Below are 20546 nucleotides of genomic sequence, written 5' to 3'. Positions count from 1 at the left end.
TTCAACTCAACTACTCTGTACGCAGTTTACTCCATTCGAGTTCAAAGATGCATCAATCAACATCAACCGACTCCACCACCACAAGCCACCACATCCAACGTACAAATTTGGAGGCCTAGAGGGCCGAACCGGCAGGTTGTGTGCTCGTTATGGCCCGATAGCTGGCTGGGTTTCTCGGGAGTCTCGTGGCATTGCGCCCTTAAGCCAAGCGAGTACAATGAACCAATCCCCTTTCTTGTATGTAGCAGGTGTACTTTATTCCAGCTTCATTTCACACCGGGTCCAAGGTCAACCCCCCGGCAGTCAACCATGCCACCCTTTCAACAGCGGCAGACAGATGTGGCTGTTCCCTTATCACTCTCCCTCGCTTCCGCACACTGACAGGTAAAGCCTATCTTTCTCACTCACTATGCCTTTCATGCTCATACCGCTTTGAGGCGCAGCCTCGTGTGACTCCCAAACCTGATGCTGCCTCATTGACTCCCAAGCCTGATGCCGCCTCAGTGACTCCCCCTCTTCTTCTTGCCCTTGCTATGAGTTGAAACTTCGTTGTATCTATCCTGCTCCCTTACCACATCCTGCCTTACCACTGTGTTACCTATCTCCTTCACCATGTCCGGAGTCGGCGAGATCCTCGCCATCGTCAGTTGCGTTGCAGGGCTTATTCAAGCCTACGATGCAGGCGCCCGCATCGTCAGACAGATCAAACAAAGGCGCCAGGCACATGGCGCCTTGCCTCCCTCGGACTTGCTCGAGGAGTCCATTGAGAAGGGAAGGGTGGAGATCACGAAAATGGTTGAGGAAGGCAATAAACGATTTGGACCCAGTTTCGAGGAGGGCGACAGTAAGCAGAGTCCACGTGCTCCAGCAGGCAGACATTTGAAACTGACAAGCTTCACAGCCATCGCCCAAATGGCCCTCATGAGAGTCACCATTGCCACCCAGCAAGCTCTCCTCGCCGGCTTGACGCAAGCCCGAGACGACGATGGCATCATCGACTTCGATGACTGTATAGACACCTCCGATCAAGGCCGCAATGAGGCTCTGCTCGCCCTCCATGCCCTTTTTCAACGAAAGCTTGAGGAGGACATGCAAAGGAAGAAGGTTGTAACTGAACAAGCACAACGTCCTGTAGAGTCCCCCAAGGACTCCAAGCCTCCGCCATACCAGCCTCAAGCCACTCCTTCAGATTCAAGTCGTTTACCGGCATCGACACACCCCACAGAACCTACACCTGCAGCAAACTCAAATACCAAACTCAAAAAATCAAAGACATTTTCAGAGGTAGTCTTCAGGCGCAAGTCAAGTAACGAGAGTCCACCGAAACCGACAAGCACCAAGCTGGCCTCGGAAGGGCTCACACAGCAAATTTCTCCTCAACAATCACAACAAGAGATTGTACATCTGAACCCAGTCACTCGTCGCAATACGAACAACTCCACCACATCTTATGCGACGTGGTCCAGCGGCTCAAGTGGAACCTCAGATGTGACACTTGGCCGTCCAACATCCATGGGTCGTCCCAACAGCATAGCATCTTCTGTCGGATCCCATACTCGACGAAATACTGCCATGTCTACCATATCTGGGATGACTGCTATATCTACCATTTCGTCAATGTCAAGTCTGTCCACAGCCACCCATATTGCCAAGTACGGTGGCTGCTGCAAATATGCGTACGAGCTCCGAGAAGGCAAAGTCAAGAAAGCTCTCATGCTACAGTTGCAGGGCTTCTATGGGACGGGCGGAGGTCGTTTCATATGCTACAGCAGCAAATGCGAATTCTCTGGACCGGCTTTGAAAGACAAAGGGGGTTATAAGATGTTCGATAAGGTCTTGACCGCACGATGTGGGCTGCGATATCACTGGCTATTCTTGGCCAAATCACATGTTCAGCAATTGGACCCTCGGTATGCATCTTACCGGTGTCTGCCATGTCTGTTGTCCAAGGAGGAGTCGGTGCTCTATCACGACGAAGGCGAACTCTTTGAGCATCTCGCCGAACATCAAGGGATATATGTGGGCAGCACTATACTGGAAGGTCGATTGAAGTTCACCAACAATGGCGCATTTGTGTGTGCAGATTCAGATTTTGACATCGAATATCCGGCGCCAATCCCGGTGGCGCCAGTGCAATCATCAGACAAAGAGATTGCTGTCGTTGTGTCGGCCACCGTGCCTGCGGGACGGAGTAAGCCTGAAGACAGCCGACCCCCTCCTCCACGTACAGTATATACATATGATGAACAACCCGATGACAATCCATGGTTATAAGAGAAGGACAGGATCAACTGGGGGTTTATTCATTCCTCTAGATATGATGATACTGCAAATTGAGAGCGAGAGCTATTTTCGCAGTTGCCTGAAAAGGATTTCTTCTACAAATCGCTGCCAATGATTAGGTGGTGAACAGTGAGAAAGACCACACCTTTCAGTCTATTACAAATGCTCATGTAGGACAGTCTGATCATGACCACACATGAAACAAAGGGGAAGCATGAATATATATACCCGTGGCGATGTCACCACGGCTTCCGTCCCGGCATATCCTCGGATCAACTTAATTCCGCACGAACGGGAGTGGGCCTCCACAAACTCCATCAGCGCCAGACAGACGTTCACGAGAGAGTCGGTCAATTGGACTTCTACAGAATTATTAATCCATATGTCGAGTAGCTAATGCCCTCTTACACCCGAGGAACTTATTTCTTTTGGCTGAAAGCTTGAGGTGACATCCTAATTGTGTTATCAGATACGCCATAGCGGGGCATCGATAGGCTTCGTCACTCCCCAATTAAATTTTCTCCAGTCGTCACAATCTTGAGCCTCCATCCGGAATCAAGAAATTTCCTCTACGGCTGAATCAAGTCATCAATCAAGTCCCCTGATAATCCTATCTCAGAGATCGGCTGCTCTAGAACATCATGTCGGAAGAAAATGTTCCAACCACATATCCAGGTATGTCCCACCCCTCCTGTCAAACTGATATTTAACGACATCCTCCCTCTCCCGGCCCACTTCCTGTATCTCAAGACCCTCTGTGGAATGGCCTCATCCCCCGCACTACATCCTGTCGGTCTCGATATTTGGTCAAGTCAACTCACACAACCACAGACCCAGTCCATATTGGTGTCATCGGCGGCACAGGTCTAGACCATTTACCGCACTTTACCAAAGCCGCCGTGGTCGATCTTGACACTCCGTGGGGAAAACCGTCGTCGCCGATCACGATTCTCGAGCACCCGTCGCCCACCACCGGAAAGCCGATCCCCATCGCCTTCATTGCGCGTCACGGCCTACACCACCAGTATCTACCGTCTGATATCCCTGTGCGAGCCAACATCGCAGCACTTCGCAAACTCGGCGTTCGCTCCATCATTGCCTTCTCTGCCGCGGGATCACTTGCCGAGGAGGTCAAGCCCCGTGACTTTGTCGTCCCAGACCAGGCTATCGATCGCACAAAGGGCATCAGGCCTCATACCTTCTTCGAGGATGGCTTCGTGCTCCATGTCCCTTTTGCCGATCCTTTTGATAACCGCATCGGCGATGTCGTTCGAAAGTGTGGCCACAGCCTCGAGGGAGACGGAGTGGTCTTGCACGACAACGGGACCTTGATTGTCATGGGTATGTTCATCTCCATCCTTTCTGCTAATCAACTGCTTTGCAAGGTCGAAGACTACCAGCGATGAGAGAGCAAGGCTGACGTCTCCCACCCCTTGGGGTTGGATATAGAGGGACCTCAATTCAGCACCCGAGCCGAGTCAAATTTATATCGATCCTGGGGCGGTACCATCATTAACATGTCGACCCTGCCTGAAGCCAAGTTGGCCGCAGAGGCAGAGATCGCCTATCAAGTCATCATCATGAGCACAGATTACGATGTAAGTGGCCTGTGTGTGAATTCTAACAACCTGTCGACACCATTATTCCACTCCCATCTATACCACAACCTCCCTTTCCTGGACCATTTCACTAATCATCCCATTCGCTATTACAATAGTGCTGGCACGACTCAGGCGACGTGACCGTGGAAATGGTCATGGGACATATGCGAGCCAACGCCGTCAATGCGCGACGTTTCATCGCCGCCGTGCTCGACGAACTGTCCAAGGAAGAACACTCGGAGCTGGTTCAGGCCACTCATTTGGCCGGTCAACGCAAGTTCGGCATCTCAACAAGTCCCGCTGGGCGAAGTAAGGCTGCCCTGGAGAAATTGGACTGGTTGTTTCCAGGATACTTCACGTGACCTGAATGATAGCAGAGACGAGTAACATCAAGATGGGGAAGAAAGGATGGAGTAGATGCAAGCCCTATCTAATGTTTGATGTGAAGAATGAGAATGAGAATTGGATTCGAACAAAGAAATACTGGATCTACGAACACATGGATAGATATGGTTCCAAGGAACGTTGGTGACAACCAGACAAGGCATCCGGAGGGATGGAAAGGATGTTGGAGATCTGTCGTACATCGTCTTCAACAGTCCAACCCTTCTTTTGAAATCGTTGTCATGTTTCATGCACATATGGGCAAGTTACACATGGTGTTGGCGGACGGTTCAGCACCGTCCGTCAATTTCGTATAGATAGAGAGCGATATTGTCATTTGTGTCGAATTGTCGAAATGGAATCGATTATCACATAAACCGGCCTTTCCATTGACCGACTTCTGGCATTCCATTTCGAAATCCAGCACGTCCATCGCCTCCCTTGACAGCAGTCCTTTCAAAACATATCCTGTGGACAAATGACGACATATTATAAACTTGTTACTAGGTCGCAACTCCCATGTTATCAACAAATTTTGGAAAAGGAAATTGAACAAACATGCAGAATCGAATTCTCGGTATGAATCAACATGAGAAATACCCAAATCGTAAAGAGGCATTCTTTGCCAAGGGTCAAAATAGACTTCATCAACTAGTTCTATGCCACCGATGCCCGATGATAAGTGACTTCTGAATTTCGATCTCGGTCACAGGTCTCGGATCACACGGTATCGTCAGCAGGGACGCTAGGAGATGTCGCGATGAGGTCAGCGGCTTCATCAATGCGACAACTGCTGGTCCGAGTTGCATTGATCACAGGGACAGAGCTACGCATACAACGGGAGCCAGGTTGGAACGTTGGCGAAGCCTTGCATGTCTGGGCGTCCAAAACAGTACAACGTCTGCGTTGGTCTGCAAGCGCGTTCTAAGATGACGAAAAGGCGATGATATGATGTCATGTAACGATTAATTCTTCCGGGTCAACAAGGCTGAGGAGATTTGATGACCTACTCCGTAGAGGGTAGAGAAAGGTCAATTTAAGCAAGCCCTGATCTGCGGGATCTGGGGACGATCGATGCAAGGAGAAAGGAAGATCCATGAAGGGAATGTCGATGGACGCGGCCGTGTTATTATTACTCGGCGACTGGGCCACCGCGGTCATCCTTGTTGGGATCGTAGCTTCGTCAAATTGGTTTGTGGCGAATTGGCCCGTAGCCGTGCACAAGGGAGGCGGTTGTCATGTCCGTCAAATGTCCGCGTTGACGAACTATCAGGTTCTAGGTTGTCGAAATTTGTGGACGAAGCCCACGTGAACCAAGTCTCCATCCCGTTCGGACTCATGCGTCCCTGCATCAATCGTTTTAGTTAAATAAAATTCAATTGCATGCTATTTTGGGCATCCCTTGACGTTACGGAGTAGATGAGGCGGCACGGGGCAGGAGAAGATTAGTTACCAAGCCTTTTGTGACTGATTCCAGGTTGATGGGAATTTGCCTCCAATATCTGGACGGGAACTAATATTGCTTAAGAGGAAAAACTTTCGAATTTAATCAATTAATGAAATTTTGATTACCAGCTGTAGACCCACGAGGGGCCAACGACCCAGAGACAAGAGCAGAGAGTTGGATAGAGGAGAAGACGGGAGATCACAGTCACGTGTTGACGTAGCATTTTCGTGCTGGCGCGTTGTTTACATCTGTTCTTGGCGACGCGTCTTCTCGAGACAACAGATGGAAACCACGTCTGGCAGTCACTTCCCGCCAAGGGTATTTGGAAAGAGCATCGAGATCAATGACCTCATAATCCCATCAGTTCATCAGCGATGAGTACTCCGTAGTCTGCTGACCTCTTTGTCAAAAATACCTGGTGCTAGTGGATCTTGGTACCAAGAGTGGCTTGTCCTTCGTCGTCAGCAGGCTCTGTCATTGTTTCATGCACAATCTACCGATGCTTCGACAGGGGTTAGCTTACGAGATAGCATGCCTTGTTCGGGCTGAAAAATTCATGAGCAAATTCAGACCACGGTTCCTTTGAGCGGGGTAGCTCCTATCTCCGCTGTAAAGAACTCGTCTACAGAGCCGGTCTGAATCTGCCCCGAACTTGAAGCAAGAAACAGGTTAGCCGGCACGCGTGATAATGCTGAAAAACTGCATCACCAACCTACTAGTTCGAGACGGTTGTGTCATGATGTAAGCGAGGTATGATTTGACCCACAGAATCTTGCTCAAGATCTCGATCACGTTAGACGTTAGGCGTCTGAAAACGGAGATGATGTTGGTAGAAGTCCAAACTTGGAATGATTGACATTGGTATTGGACTGCATGACGTCGAATTATCGAAAAGAAGAACGTCCAAGAATGCCAGCATTGCAAGGACAAGAACTTCAGAATAAGTTTTGCACCTCAGAGAAGAAAAGACCAAGAGTAACGTGGGGGAACAAGGGTTGCGATGGGTAATCGTTAAGCGAGAATCGAGGGCAGCTGAATGGAGCTTACTGCCGTTCAATTGTCCTACTACCCTGAAACTGCGTTCTCCATTACCCAGAGGAAATTCTGCAGGAAAAACGAACCGACTTGTGCTTCATGGAGCTGCAACTTGTCCTGGAGACTTTAGCCAGACGTGACAGCCACGACAGGGCAGGGTGGTGAAAACAACTTTTCGAGTTACATTTCTGCAACGTTGACTACGGATAGTAGGACGCATGCGAGAAGATTACGGGACGCAGCTGACCACCAATGATGTTTGCTACCAGTGCTAGTTAGCAGGGTGTCCCTGTGAACAGGAAGCCACAAGCGAAGATGTGAAGCGTCTAAATTCGGGGCTAGACTCGATCCATACTGCTAGATAGATCAAGACGATAACACTGATTGTTGAATGGCGCAATTATTGGGCGGAGCACCTGGGAAAGTCGAAACTCGCAAGCAGAATCCTCCAAACACGCGATGCCGTGTGTCTATGAGAGAAGCACGAGGGGACGAATGACTCGTGAGCTATGAACTGTCAAGGATACTCCTTGGAGCATGTGCAAGAGACACATTCTCGGGAAGATGGAATGAGGGTAATTGAAAGTTCTAGACTTTGATTGCCATGCGTGCCATGTTTAACTGCTCTGTGCCGACCTCACAGGGCAAGACATTCCTTTCATCATTCCCACCATCAGGTCAAGCTGGATCGATAAGCCCATTTCCGCACGCGCCGGATTCTTGGGTGAGCTGGCAATATGTTGTTTCCCGAGATGGTGTGCCTCGTATCTGTCGACTGACATCGAACACAACACCAACACATGAACTCAACGGTCTAACTTAGCGCGACCTTCCATGGTGCACAGTCTAATAAGGTGGCCCTAAGCCTATGGGGCAGTGAATCTGATAGGCAGGTACCAGTCGGTCATCGCACAGGGCAACCTCGACGGAGGCTCGGAAAAATCCTTGCTGTCCCTGACATCAAGACACAGCCAGCTGAAGACAGGACGTACAAAAGCAGTCTAGTTGATGGGGATGAAGCACTAATAGACGAAACAACGTTTGACGCTGGTCCGGATCGAGAACATTGTCGATAACCTCAAACCCAACCGAGAAATGGTACATCCCATCGGGTGCAGAAATAGAAGACATGGCAAAGATGAAAGACTGGAGTAGAAAGCCCTGTCACTACCTAACAATGACATGTTTGTGGTTGACACCATGGTGAAGATCCGAGGGTGCCCCAAAAACAAGGCAGGCAAGCCCACGAAACCAAGTAGCGTTTGCAAAATAAATCTCCCGCCCGCGTGTTCTGGCTCTGATGAAAGGATCGCAACAATAGTAATAATAATCATACGCGATATTAATTAAGACGGAAATACCGAGGCGCTCTGTCTGAAAGATGGAGCAACATCATTATTGTCCTTATGGGCCAGTTTGTGGCTTCGTTGGCGCTCGCGCTTCTTCAAGGAATCCGGAGTCCAGGAGATGAAAAGTCTAGCCCGGGAAATATTGGGTGTCAACGGCAGCTGGCGTGGTGGGGATGGCCGGGCGTGCCTGGGACATATTGCGCTAGGCGTACGTCAAGCTTGATTCGAAAGGAATTGTCTAAGCTGCCATGGGGCTGATCTAACTAAGAAGAGATTTCCTTTAGGCAAGCAATTGGTGGGTAGAAACAGAGGTCTGTGTGACATTCGAGGATTCACCCAGACGGCGGCGTGGAGGGGCCATATCCATAGGTACCTAGGTTAGGTACGCAAGGCCCGAGGGCCCCCTCGACCCTGTGCCCCCGCGAGCCCATCAAGCCCATGTCGTTCCAAGGTCCAACCCAAGTACAAACTGAGGGTGCTGTGCCAGTCTGCCAGCCGTGCTAGGCCCACCTCATCCACCTACTCCACAGAGCCATCAGTGCCCTCAGTAGCCTACGGCCGGGCAACCTGTCGCCCACTGGCCCAACCCGTCTGTGGGATGCTTATCCGCTTTTCTTTTTCCCGAGAAGAACGCGACCACTGGCAAGGCGTGCCAGGCTTTACGAAACGGAGGAACAGGCGTCTTGAGGGCCTCCGAAGGAAGAGCCGGCCCCCTCTGGTTGCTCCTCTATTGGTGGGCGGTTAGAAGTCCACCGTGCCTATTCACCAGCCAACCACGTCCCCACATGGCTAATCGTCGCTGTGGCCGATGACCTTCAGCAATCCAGAATCCTGATTCATCACCGCCATACCCGTAACCGCAGGCCAAGCTCAACCTGAAGCTGGCTCCAGTTTCCTGGCTTCGCTTTGGGATTTATTGACTCCAGTTTCCAGACAAGAGCCTGCTCATACCTCAGGTGCAGTGCAGTGCCTGTCGCTCCTCACTACTGTGGGCTGTTACTTAGTACCGTGGTTATTCATCGCTGGTTCCGCTCTGGACGTCACTTCTCCGACTTTGTTCAAAGGCACCTTGGTGACACTCGATGCTGCCCAGCAACAACCATCACCACCGCTTCCTCTCTTAAACCTCTCCTCCCTCTCCCTCCTCTTCTTCGAGCCATCGACTATCTGGTCGTGGCCACCTCTCGCTCTCTTCGATCCCGACGCTACATCCATCTCCATCTTGCATGCTTCACTCCAGGTCCCTGGCTAGCAGCAACGCCACCAACAGCACAACCACCGCCTCCAACATCATTCTACTCTCAGGTCAACCACCGTGCCACTCTTGTCCAGGCTTCTTTTTGAGTGGAAACATCGGCGTTGGCACCAGTTGATCCTTGCGTGACTTCCTGTCTCCTCGACCTCGAAGCCATTAACGGGCACGGACCTGTCAGAACAGAACCTTGCACTTGCAGTCGGCACTTCTCACTCTCTCAACATCCGACCGCCGACTTGCCCTCCACGCCATTGTGGAACAAGACCGTCTGGGATACACCGCAACTCATTCACTCTTAAGTTCCCGCGTCCCACGACCATCTTCTTCGGGAATCGACTTGTGGCAAGTCTGGGATACCACTTTCGTGGACAGAGGCTGCAACGGTCTATACCATGACCATGATCGAGGCTTCATCACCACTTGCTGCCATGCAGCCGCCGTCGTTCTTGGGTCATTGTGGTGGCTTCAGAGTCGATGCTCCTCCATCATATGCTGCCTTTACTGGCCAGTCCTATGGATCTAATACCTTCAACTTCAGGGACTTGTCGATGAAGAGATCCGTACCTAAGCATCCGGACTATTTCAGCATGAAACCCGTGCGAGGTTCCTCCCCAACCGCGAGTCTAGCGGCAGATCTCTCTCAAAATTTCCATATCGACCAGAGGTATGAAAGCTAGCACGTACAAAAATGCCTCCAACTGACATCTGCTAGCCCGCAGTTACCTACGCCTCGAAGAGCCCTTTTCTCCCACTCCTTGGATAATCATCGTAAGTTTGATCGCACATCAACTTTACCAGGCTTCGAGAGACTGAACTTCATTTAGGACTCGTCACAACACCCCCCATCCCCTCATCTTCGCCAGGATGTCAAGATATCATGGATATGGACCTCTCACCGCTGCCACACAAGGCCCCTTTCACCGCTGTCCAGTACCAATTACAATCACCCACTCCAGACCTCACTCCCGCAGAGGACTCTTGTTCTTCAATGTTCTCATCTGCTTCCATCTCACCTGCTGAGCCTCTGCAAATCGCCTTTCCTACCGACAAGAGAAAACTTAGTCTCCTGCGCCCGTGCCTGACTAGGGTCAAAAATCACAGCACCAGCAGCTTACCTCAGAAGTCAGACTCTGAGTCTCAGCTCCCTCCTTTCAGATTTGGAAATTACTCATCCAAACCTGCAACATCCTCTTCTCTCTCGCTCTCGGAGATTTTCGCCGACTCTCCTACACAGGAAAAGCGATCACCGCGCCTCACACTCGCTGGACTTAACATTCCACGCAGTCGAGCAAACCTTGCCTTCTCGAATTCTTCATCTCGCAACGCGTCTCCGATGGGCGGCCATTTGAGAAAGAACTCAAACCCACTCATGAGACCGCGGAAACAGTTTCGGCGGTCTTTGAGCATGTTCGAGCATCCAGAGGACGTTATGAGACAGGAGAAGGAGCGGATGAGCCCACCTCCATCATTACTACCATCTATCATGGATGTTGAGACCCCGTATGTCCCTCAGCTGCCCCATTTCCAGCCAGATGGAGAGGCCGGTGCTCTTCCCCGGATCACAAAAGAGACCATGGTGAATATCCTCGATGGCAATTATAATTCGCTGTACGAAAAGCTTGTTATTGTTGACTGTCGATTCGAGTACGAGTACGAAGGCGGCCACATCGAAGGTGCTGTAAACTTCAACGACAAGGAGCAACTGTCATCGCAACTGTTTGATGTGGAGCCAACCTCTAAAGCTCTTCTGATCTTTCACTGCGAGTACTCGGCCCACCGGGCACCTCTCATGGCAAAGTTCATACGAAACAAAGACCGCACCGTCAATGCCGACCGATACCCTGCTCTCACCTACCCAGAAGCGTATATCCTCGACGGTGGATACAGTACGTTTTTCAAAGATCACCAGGATCGATGTTACCCCCAAAATTACGTCGAGATGGACGCCAAAGAACACGTTCTGGACTGTGAACGCGGCCTGGGAAAGGTCAAACAGCGGTCCAAACTGGTTCGAGCTCAAACTTTTGCATTTGGTCAACACTCGCCGTCGATTGACTCTAGTCCTACTGCCATGGGTCGGAGTAGAATCGACAGTGACATGGATCTTGACATGGGTCTTGAGTACACTCCAGTCCCTGCCTTGCGTTCGGGCGTTGATCTTCTTCGAGGACGCAACCACCGAATGCTTTCATATTAGCGACTTTCAATTTTCTTCTTTTTCAAAGCTTTGCATTTAGCCTGGCGTCCCGGAGCGAAAATGCATTCTTCAGATTTCTTGGGGGACCCGGATTGAATCCATATTTCGGAGAGTGAGTGTAGTTTAGGGCCCAGGGCTCTTTTATGGCTTTTGGCAGCATCAAATGCTTCGCCACAGCGTTGGCGTGGCACTTGGCGATGCTCTTTCTTCGAACTTGTGCATCACAGGTTCACCTTCTAGCTCCTAGAACTTGTCCGCATTGGAGGCTCTACCCGACGTCTTGGAGTCGACGACCTCAATGCTATGACCTGGACCTGAAAATATGGTCAGAAATATGACATCTTGTCCTCCAATTACAATCTTTATCATGCCTGATACAGCAACGCGCAACCCATCTCAAGCGGGGAGTGTTTGCAACTAAGTCAAAAGTGCATCTCACGGTCGCAAATCTCACCATCAAACAAAGTACACATGCTCGACTGTCGATCTTTTCTCTGGGCAAAGGCTTCAGTTACGCTCACTACTCGGTGTTATCCACCGCAGATGTACTTCTCAGGTCTTGATGTATTGTTGCTCTGCATGGATTGGGAATTGCAGTCATTCATTATTGGACGATAAGTAGCTTCTCGTCCTTGTATGTACCAGACATAGCACTGTACATACATATGTATGCACCCCTGCATTATGCATATCCGACAGGACAAGGGCACATGGGGTACACGCAACTTGCATCACATGACCTAGGGGCAACAATAGGGCATGCAGAATCAGATAGGGCTAGTGGATTGATCCATGAAACATTCATTATGGAGACAGAAATACAGTAGCAGGCGGCCATTGTCGATATTGGACCTTCCAAGCCGTCAGTGGTGAATAGATAGTCCTACTGTATCTTCCGTTCCAAGCAAGGAATGGACACATTGTTGATAGCTCAGTGACGCCCAATCACCGATACAGGTGATGGGTGGTCCGGCCTATTACATGATACAAGACTCATCAACAGGCATCTATATATTATATTCCTTTTGGTGTAACTAGGGGATATACATTGAAGACACTGAAAGCATCACTCATAGCACGCTCTCCGCCATGTTCACTGATTCATGGCACTCGTTCTTTGCTGGAGCCATGAAAATTAATTATATCGTTGAAACCACCACAGGCCAGCTGGGATCGTCCCCGGAGGCATCGTTGAGAAGTTGATAGATGCAGTAACTCCATATGGGTTGGGCCGATCAGGTTCCATGATGGAACGCCAACACCAACGCGGTTTGTTGGAGATAAGGTGGAGGTCGCCGGCCCCCCCCCCCCCCTGAAATTGGACAGCCTCGTCATCCCATGGGTCTCTCTCGCTTCACATTTTACCCTTAAGAATTTCCGTCTCCCACATCCCACTTACAGCCTTGCACAAACCCACAAATTCTGGATTTATGATAGCTCTGCAAAAGACTTCCTTGACAGCTGGAATACGTGCAGCTTCTGAACTTTCAGCCCATGCTCTGAGTTGTTCCTCGGCACTGGTGAAGCGTGGATCCATTGAAATGGTACAATCCATGTTAGAAACAGGTTGCGGCATTTTGGAGTGACTGGAATCAAATCCATGAATGTCATTGGGATGTATAGCAACATCTTGCATGCTCATGGGGCGGGATCGCTAGGCCTGGCCTGTGATCACATGCTTAGTAGCGGAAGACTGCTCGACCAGACCTGGTGATCGGGGAGTATGTGTTTGGATCATTTGATAGGCAGGAGTGCATGGTACTGCTGCATCACCTTCGGTGCCTGTGCAAGTCTCTGGAACCTCGAGACTTGGTTGACCATCCGTGTTTGAGATTGAGGTTGAACGTGTGATATGTACCTTCTTGGAGAGAGATTGAACTTTTGGAGGGGGCCTTTGTTGTCGGTTTGGATTGTCTTTGCTGATAGCATCGCGTGCGATTATGCTAGCGGATCGAGTTACACGTCTGTTGACGACCTTGTTTGGTTGGGCTAGTAACTCTTCGACGCTAGGCACTACTATTTCTGCAGAGTCTTTCGTGTTGGCTTTACCACGCCCGGTAGCACGCGATCTCTTGGCTGGAGGCTGTTTGGCAGTTGAAATCCTGATGGCAGGCCTTTTGTTGGACTTCTGTGTATGTGAAGGTGGGAGTCGATCCTCCGACAAACCGTTTTCGACACTTGTTTGAGACACGGGTGGGTTGTCGGCGTCGTTCGATGGATCGATTTGACCTGCTTTCGACTTTGGCTTTGAGAACGGTAACTCTCTCTTCGGGGGAAGAGAAAGACCAAACTCTTCTGCGTCGAGCGGTTTTGCTGGGAGATTGACTAGAGAATCATGGTGAGACAAGCTATTGGGGCAGAAGGGCGGATAATACCATGAGATAGTTTTTCTCGTCCATCCGAGGTTTCATTGACGGCATCTGCATCAAGTGTTGTCCTAGCATTCGAGCGAAGGACTGATGTATACGCATGACTGTCGGGAATCTTGGCGTTCGTGGTTTGCAGTTTGGGTACAGGAAAGGTTTTCAAGGGTGATACCCCTGGAGTCGGTGGCTGCTGTTGATTGGGGGAAGCTGGAAGCACCGTTGAAGAGACAATCGAGGGTCGGGGGTTGTGAGCTGAGACTTCATGGTGGATCTCTCCCCTACTGCGGGACGCAACCGAATATGGAAGGCCGATGTTGGAGACTGAGTCACTTGGAAGGAGGTTCGGGATGGACTGGGGAGCGGGTGGCGGAGGCTTTGATGTTGGAAAGGCTCCAGCCTCAACAGTCGGAACATTTGCTCGGGCCAAGTTCTTCATGGCTTCGTAATAATTCTCCTTGGAAGAAAAGCGGACTTGGAAGCGATGAATCTATGATACAGTGAGCAAGGAATAGAATGAAGGAAATTTGAAGCACCTGTCCGTTGGTCAACGGGTACTTGATAGCAATGTTCGGAGGCTGAACAATGATAGTGACATTGGGCAGTTGAGCCTCCACGAGGGACTTGGGTGGGGTGTTCATGGATCGATGGGCCTCGATAGATAGCACGTCGAGGTCGAGCTCTTCCTGAAGAGAGAGTGAGACAGGTGATAATGAGTATGGAGACTTGTGCCATCGTACCATTATTTCTGGATCATTTGTCACCTTGAACTTTTTCCTCACATGTATTTGACCATCGTCGAGCGTGGACTCAGTTGACTCGAAAATGGCGAAGAGGCCAGTCTTACTGGATAGATGGATCCATGGAATAGGCATGACAGACTCGTTCGAAACAGTAGCGTACGAGAACTTTAGTAAGGGCAGACAAACCGGGGCATCTGGAAAGGAAACGGTGTTTTGCGACATGCTGTGAGCGAAAGGACAAGGAGAAGATGTGGGGTTAGATCGGTCCGCTGGATGGTCGGAAAGTTTGACAAAATCATTTGCAGGAGTCAAATGCTGATTTTAAAGCGAAAAGTGAAAGGAAGATCTTGAAATGAAAAAGCATAGAAAAAAGAATGAAGAAGTCAAACTTGAACCCTCGAGAGGGCAGCCGCAGAAAGAAATGTTAGATGTCGAAGGTTTCGAGTAGGTCGAGAACCGGGGGAATCGTGAGTAAAAGTTCACGGTGAAACAATGGTAGCACCTGAGAGCCTGAGTGGACAAATGTTCTGGTTCTGTTTGGAGCATCAAACGAAGAGGCTTTGTTGCTGTCGGTCGAGGTCAGAGTCTTTGGAACAAGGAGATGATGGGGAGCCCGCTGGGTACAGTACCTGCACCTGGATCAGCACCAGCAGCGTCTGATGGTCATGTGAGGATTTTGTTTGGGACGGTCGAGCTTTCCTGGTACAAAGATGGACATTTAGCAGGTAGGTGCCTAGCTCTGGAAAGCACGAAATTCTCAATAAGACGGAGTTCTCAGTGGCGCTTGCCTACGTGCCTACCTTGATGGAATAGTAGATGTATTCTCGGATCAGAATCTCCGACCGGACTACCGTTGAATCTCACTAGTACCTTCTTACTCTACTACGTCCGCCTTGGTTGACCAATCATAACGTCGAACTTTTGAGCCAGCTTCCAAGACATGACTTTGACTGGACTAGCGCGCATCTTACCTGCGCAATCTAAGGGCTGCGCGTGCCGCAGAAATTGTAGCCGCATTTCACCTCCACAGAGTCACGACGCTGCCTCAATCCTGCGCACCGCGACTTGTCCCCTTCACGCCTCTCGACTACAGCCACAACCACAATCACAGATCGTCTCCGGTCTTCTCACTCCCAACAATTCAATCCTACCTCCTGCTCATCCGCATAATGGTTCGCAATGAATCTCAAGTCTGACCTGTCCTTGCCTACAAGAATCTTGTGATAATCTTCCATCACCACCCTCATTATGCCACCTCCTCTCGGAACCATCCTCGAGGATGAGGACGAATTCCTCAAAGATGTCGCCGCCTTTCACGAGAAGCGCGGGTGAGTCCCCGACCTACCCTCTTGCTCAGGTCGTCCAAGTGTCGCGCTGACTCATTTGCTTTTGTCCTTCAACAGAACGTCTTTCGATCGCGAAGGTAGAGTCAGCGGTCGTCCTGTTTCCCTCCATAAACTTTACAAATTAGTCATGGATCGAGGTGGCTATGATGCTCTATCAGCCGAGCGAATGCAGTGGAGAACTTTGGTCAAGGAGTTTGGCTTCGGCAAGGCTCACGAAGCCGTGATGACCTTCCAGCTAAAATCCGTTTACTACAAAAATCTCGCGTACGTTAATGCTCGCCCTTCTTTAACCTCTGATGCTGACAATTCTTCCAGAGCCTACGAAATTGTCACTTACTGGGGCGAAGAGCCGCCTCCGCGAGAAATTCTTGAGGATATCAGCGCCAAAGGAGGCGATTTGCGAAGTCGCACTCTCCAAAACTTCCTCCCTCCCGCTTCTCGTGATGTCGGCAACGATTCTACCATGGTCGAGTCCACCGACCAGGCCGAACACACAGACGAGCCAATCACCCCAAAGCGCGAAAGACTCGACTCAGAGAAACAGGAAATTGAAAAGAATGGATCCGAAGAACCAGGCAGCGCATCCAGATATTCTACCCGTACGTTGATGCCATCACCTCAAGTTTCGTTGTCTTTCCTTACTCATATCTTCTTACAGGTCAGCTGAGGCAAGATCCAAAGCGTACTCAGATGTTCCAGCCTGATACTGCCCCGACCAGAGCACGAAATGTACGTGCCACCGACTCTCCATCCACTCCTATTGTCGCTCCTTCACAGACACTCCATATGAACGGTACCGATGACCCCAGAAATCCATCGTTCGATTGGTTTGAAAACTACAAACCCAAAGACTCCATTCCTCTTACTCTACGACCACATATCACTCCCGGCAACAATCCCACCGAGTTCGCAAATCGCAAAAACCAGGCCAGAGCTCAGGCTCATCCTGCACCTCCCCCAGATATCCACCTGCCTCTGCGCCCTTTCCTCCAACATCAAATGAGCGGTCCCAATATCTACCTAAGATGTCTTTACGGTTTGCGCTCTGGTATCGAGGAGGAGCAGAAGTTTGCTTTACACCACCTAGTCAAGGTGTCGTATGAGCGGGGCGACAAGTACAAGTTTGAAGGGTTTCCGTTCCTCGCCGAGTCTCTGTTGGAAAAGGCTTTGGAGATCACAGAACTGGTGTACGGCATCAAGTTTGAGATTTCCTACGACGAAGTGGACAACAATGCCCCGATCAATACGCTTAATGCTGCTTTTGGCACTCGCAATCTTTTGGAAAACATGCGCCTCCTTGCACCCGTCATTAACAATGACGGTGAAGTCGAGTCTGCAAAGTTCTCGGAAAAGCTGGAAAGACTCAAGGAGACGGCTCTCGTACTTCGAAATATGGTCATCTTGGAGGAAAATGCCATTTTCTTGTCCAAGTTTCCCCTTTTCAAGGACTACTTGGTTGTGGCAGTCTCCCTGCCAGACCAGCCTCGCCTGGCCGAATTTCGTCAGTCTGTTCTTGAAACCGCCGAGCAGGTGACGAGCTATTGGCCTCTTAAGGCCGAGGATCCTCTGTACTGCGCCCTGATCCCACACCTGGAATCTACAGACCGAGGAGCCCTCCTTTCAAGTTTGCGAGCCATCAACAGGATGGGAATCATGACGCCCGAGCCTCACCATATCAGAAATGTTCCATTGAGCTCAATAGAGCGGCTGTTGTCTCTGATACTCCTTGAGTCGGATAACGACTTACTCGAGGCTGCGCTGACCTTTCTTTATGAACTAACAGCAACGTACGAAAATAATGTCGAGCTCCTGTCCGGGGGCAACCATCTCCTCTCGTCCATAATCCCTCGACTCGTTCAGCTACTTTCTTTTCAGGCGGTTTCTGTAGTAGAGAAGATTTTGGCTGCACCAGTGCCAGATAAAATTCCAATTCCGGCGCAGGTGCCGACCGTACCAGCAGAGTTGTACCAGGAAATGTTGAACTACCGTGAGCCGGAGCGATCGTCCAAATGGCTACAATGCTGTTTCGAGGAGTCCCCGAGTGACGACATTACACAGATTCAGATATGGCAAGCCTATCAAAGTACGTTTTTGGGAAACACTCCATTGGCAGCGGCAGATTTCATCAAAAATGTGTCGAGCACCTTTGCCACGGCGCAGGCCCAAGTGATCAACGGACCACAGCCCCGATTCATTATCAAAGGAATCAGGCCCAGGCGAGTGTTGGTGGGATTCCAGCGTCAACTACAATACTTCAAGTGCTTGTGGGAGGTGACTCGGCCAGAATCTGCCGAGGCGGTTGGACATCACGGCGCCAAAAAGACATGCGATCAATGGAAGGTCAGCCGGGAGAATCTGTGGCACCATATTCTCACTGATCATTTGAAAATCTCGAGGACGCCGGATGGTCGTTTTGACAATTCGGGATCAGTGCCCCGGAAATGCCGCTGGACCTCGTGTAGCCGAGATGAAACTTTTACCAAGGCGAGCGACATTGGATCCCACATTCGAGTTCACATCCCCAAGAGCCCAGAGGACATGGCCGAGGTGATTCTTGAACTGGCCAACTTGGGTAAGAAGCCGGAGAGGCCGGGAACGCAACATGCCTACCAATACACTGCAATGGACGCATCGCAGCAAAATTCACCGTGTGGAATTGCCTGGCTCAGTGTCATGGTGTTGCGTAATTTGGCGCGGTTCGCCAACAAGCAAGGGAAACCATTTGAACGGGATGGGGTGCCGCTGATCAACCAGCTATTTGGCGGACACATGTACGCCCTTTTTAACGTGGTCGGGGTCAACCGCACACTGAGGGAGTGGGTTGGTGACCTAGTGTTCTTGATTGAGCAGGGAGAGCGAGAGCACAACAAGGGCCTGAAACGAGAGCGCGATTTCGATGAGGATGACTGAGAGCGGCACTAGCTCTTCCAGCTGATGGCTCTACCAAACAAATCACGAAAGGTCCTGTTTTCTGAGCCTGGACGCAAGACGTACGAGGACAGCAGGAGCGATGTTTCAACTACAACAAATGTTATTGGCCTTCCAATTCTTGATGTCCGGTTATCAAGATTTGTCCTCACAAAGCGTGCATGTTTCAAAGCTTCTTTGGCCAAGACTCGATTGTTTATGGCAAACTTTGCAGAATAAGATCTACTTCAGCAGCGGCGGCTTCAAGGATGTGGGACGCGGGATACTGTGGCTTCCAGCCAATAGAGACACCGTGCTCGGGGGTGAACGTGCATCTGTCACTGGTCAGCAAGACAGTCACTCGGGGAATGCTTCTGCAAGCCTGGGTTGACTTCGTACTTTCCACCAATCTGGACAGCAACAAACTCCTTTGGGCAGCCTAGAGCTTCTGCCATCTTCTCCAGGGCTGCGTCATCGGCCATGACGACCTGATCCGTGTTGATGACTTTTCTCTCAGTGAGTCGTCTTGCCATGGCCGAATATATATCATCCCAGGCAACGCTTCCAGGAGAAGCGAGGTAGTAGCCGTTCTTGCCATGGCCAGGATCCTGGCCAGCCAGAATACGACGCAGGATCTGGAGGTAGAGAGAGGCGTTGTCGGCGACATGACAAACGGGCCAAGTGGGGCGACCATGGTCGACACTGAAGACACGGCCGGTGGCTTTGGCGGCCTTGACAATAGCGACTGTCTGGATTGAGATGGGATTGCCAAAGCCTTGGTTCTTACCGTAGACGATGCAGGGAGCGAAGATGTACGTTCGGACGCCACACTTCTCACCTTGCTCTGTGATGGTGTTGTTGGTTGTGACGCCGCTCTGCATCACAGCGTGTGGCGCCTTTTGAGACTTCTGGATGTCATACAGGTGATTGTCAGTGTCGAGCAAAAGTCGATCAGTGGGTGCACCAGCATGACTAGAGAAGAGCTTTGCGCCCGTGGTATGCAAGAAATGCACATCACGACCACCTTGTTGATTCTTCACCTCGGCCAGGGCCTTGATGAAGTTGAGGGGTCCTTCTAGCTTGACTGCATTGATAAGATAAAACACAACAGTGATTCCATGTTTGACGATGTTCTCTCGCACCGCTTCCTCGTCGTCGGTAGCAAAGGTCAATGGGTGTGCACCATATTGTTGAACGGCTTCAGCCTGTGCGGGAGTCCGGATAAGAGCGAAGAGCTTGTCGTATGCTGGTAGATTGGCAGAAGGGAGCTTCGCTAGGAGTGTGCCACCGAGATATCCTGAAGCGCCGGTGATGAGGATTCGATGCGCCATAGCGTGGGATTGGGATTGGGATTGGGATTGGGGGTGGGGGTTGGTTGGGAGGAAGAGTGTGGGGTTGGATCTGGAAGGATCGGCTGTCAGTCCCAGCGTGGCTCGAACGACGTTCTTCGCCGCAAGTCTACGGAGTATGTCATGGAATAAATATAGAGTGTGTATGGGGTTCGCTGTGTTTGTCAGCAGAAGGTTGAATATGGGTTCAGTTCTCTATGCGTATGAACTCCGCAATGAAGGCTAAGTGGCCAAGAAAGTCGTTGTACCAAGCACTCACGCACTCCAAGGCAGTGAGTGAAATGAAT

At 50.5% G+C, this 20546-nt stretch overlaps 5 protein-coding genes across 6 annotated transcripts; 3 read left to right on the top strand and 2 right to left on the bottom strand.

Moving 5' to 3' along the window:
* The first annotated feature begins 2636 nt into the window (after nucleotides 1-2636).
* On the top strand, nucleotides 2637-4645 carry PV10_04407 (S-methyl-5'-thioadenosine phosphorylase). Its single transcript, XM_016368956.1, has 4 exons — nucleotides 2637-2958; nucleotides 3115-3624; nucleotides 3733-3881; nucleotides 4001-4645. Exons 1-4 carry the CDS (start codon nucleotides 2925-2927, stop codon nucleotides 4244-4246), a joined length of 939 nt encoding a protein of 312 aa, XP_016224744.1. The 5' UTR covers nucleotides 2637-2924; the 3' UTR covers nucleotides 4247-4645.
* Nucleotides 4646-9037: 4392 nt separating this feature from the next.
* Nucleotides 9038-11987, top strand: PV10_04406. Of its 2 annotated transcripts, XM_016368954.1 has the most exons (3): nucleotides 9038-10018; nucleotides 10067-10122; nucleotides 10179-11987. In XM_016368954.1, the coding sequence occupies exons 1-3, from the start codon at nucleotides 9747-9749 to the stop codon at nucleotides 11549-11551; spliced, it is 1701 nt and encodes a 566-aa protein (XP_016224742.1). In that variant the 5' UTR covers nucleotides 9038-9746; the 3' UTR covers nucleotides 11552-11987. The 2 variants fall into 2 exon arrangements, with proteins under 2 accessions (XP_016224742.1, XP_016224743.1); XM_016368955.1 differs by lacking the exon at nucleotides 9038-10018 and having other exon boundaries at nucleotides 10021-10122.
* An 873-nt stretch (nucleotides 11988-12860) lies between these two features.
* Nucleotides 12861-15451, bottom strand: PV10_04405 (uncharacterized protein). Its single transcript, XM_016368953.1, has 4 exons — nucleotides 15287-15451; nucleotides 14655-15223; nucleotides 13927-14600; nucleotides 12861-13876 (listed from the first exon to the last, which is right to left on the bottom strand). The coding sequence occupies exons 3-4, from the start codon at nucleotides 14351-14353 to the stop codon at nucleotides 13206-13208; spliced, it is 1098 nt and encodes a 365-aa protein (XP_016224741.1). The 5' UTR covers nucleotides 14354-14600; nucleotides 14655-15223; nucleotides 15287-15451; the 3' UTR covers nucleotides 12861-13205.
* Nucleotides 15452-15690: 239 nt separating this feature from the next.
* PV10_04404 (uncharacterized protein) lies at nucleotides 15691-20049 on the top strand. Its single transcript, XM_016368952.1, has 4 exons — nucleotides 15691-15985; nucleotides 16061-16267; nucleotides 16319-16602; nucleotides 16662-20049. Exons 1-4 carry the CDS (start codon nucleotides 15906-15908, stop codon nucleotides 18911-18913), a joined length of 2823 nt encoding a protein of 940 aa, XP_016224740.1. The 5' UTR covers nucleotides 15691-15905; the 3' UTR covers nucleotides 18914-20049.
* PV10_04403 (uncharacterized protein) lies at nucleotides 19128-20247 on the bottom strand (the record flags this gene model as incomplete). Its single annotated transcript, XM_016368951.1, has 2 exons — nucleotides 19310-20247; nucleotides 19128-19245 (listed from the first exon to the last, which is right to left on the bottom strand). The coding sequence occupies exons 1-2, from the start codon at nucleotides 20239-20241 to the stop codon at nucleotides 19128-19130; spliced, it is 1050 nt and encodes a 349-aa protein (XP_016224739.1). The 5' UTR covers nucleotides 20242-20247.
* Between the last annotated feature and the right edge of the window lie 299 nt (nucleotides 20248-20546).

This window comes from Exophiala mesophila (genome assembly GCF_000836275.1).
Source record: "Exophiala mesophila strain CBS 40295 unplaced genomic scaffold supercont1.3, whole genome shotgun sequence".
Lineage (NCBI taxonomy): Eukaryota > Fungi > Ascomycota > Eurotiomycetes > Chaetothyriales > Herpotrichiellaceae > Exophiala > Exophiala mesophila.
The sequence above is the reverse complement of the archived record's forward strand: the minus strand, read 5'-3'. Positions and strand labels throughout refer to the sequence as shown.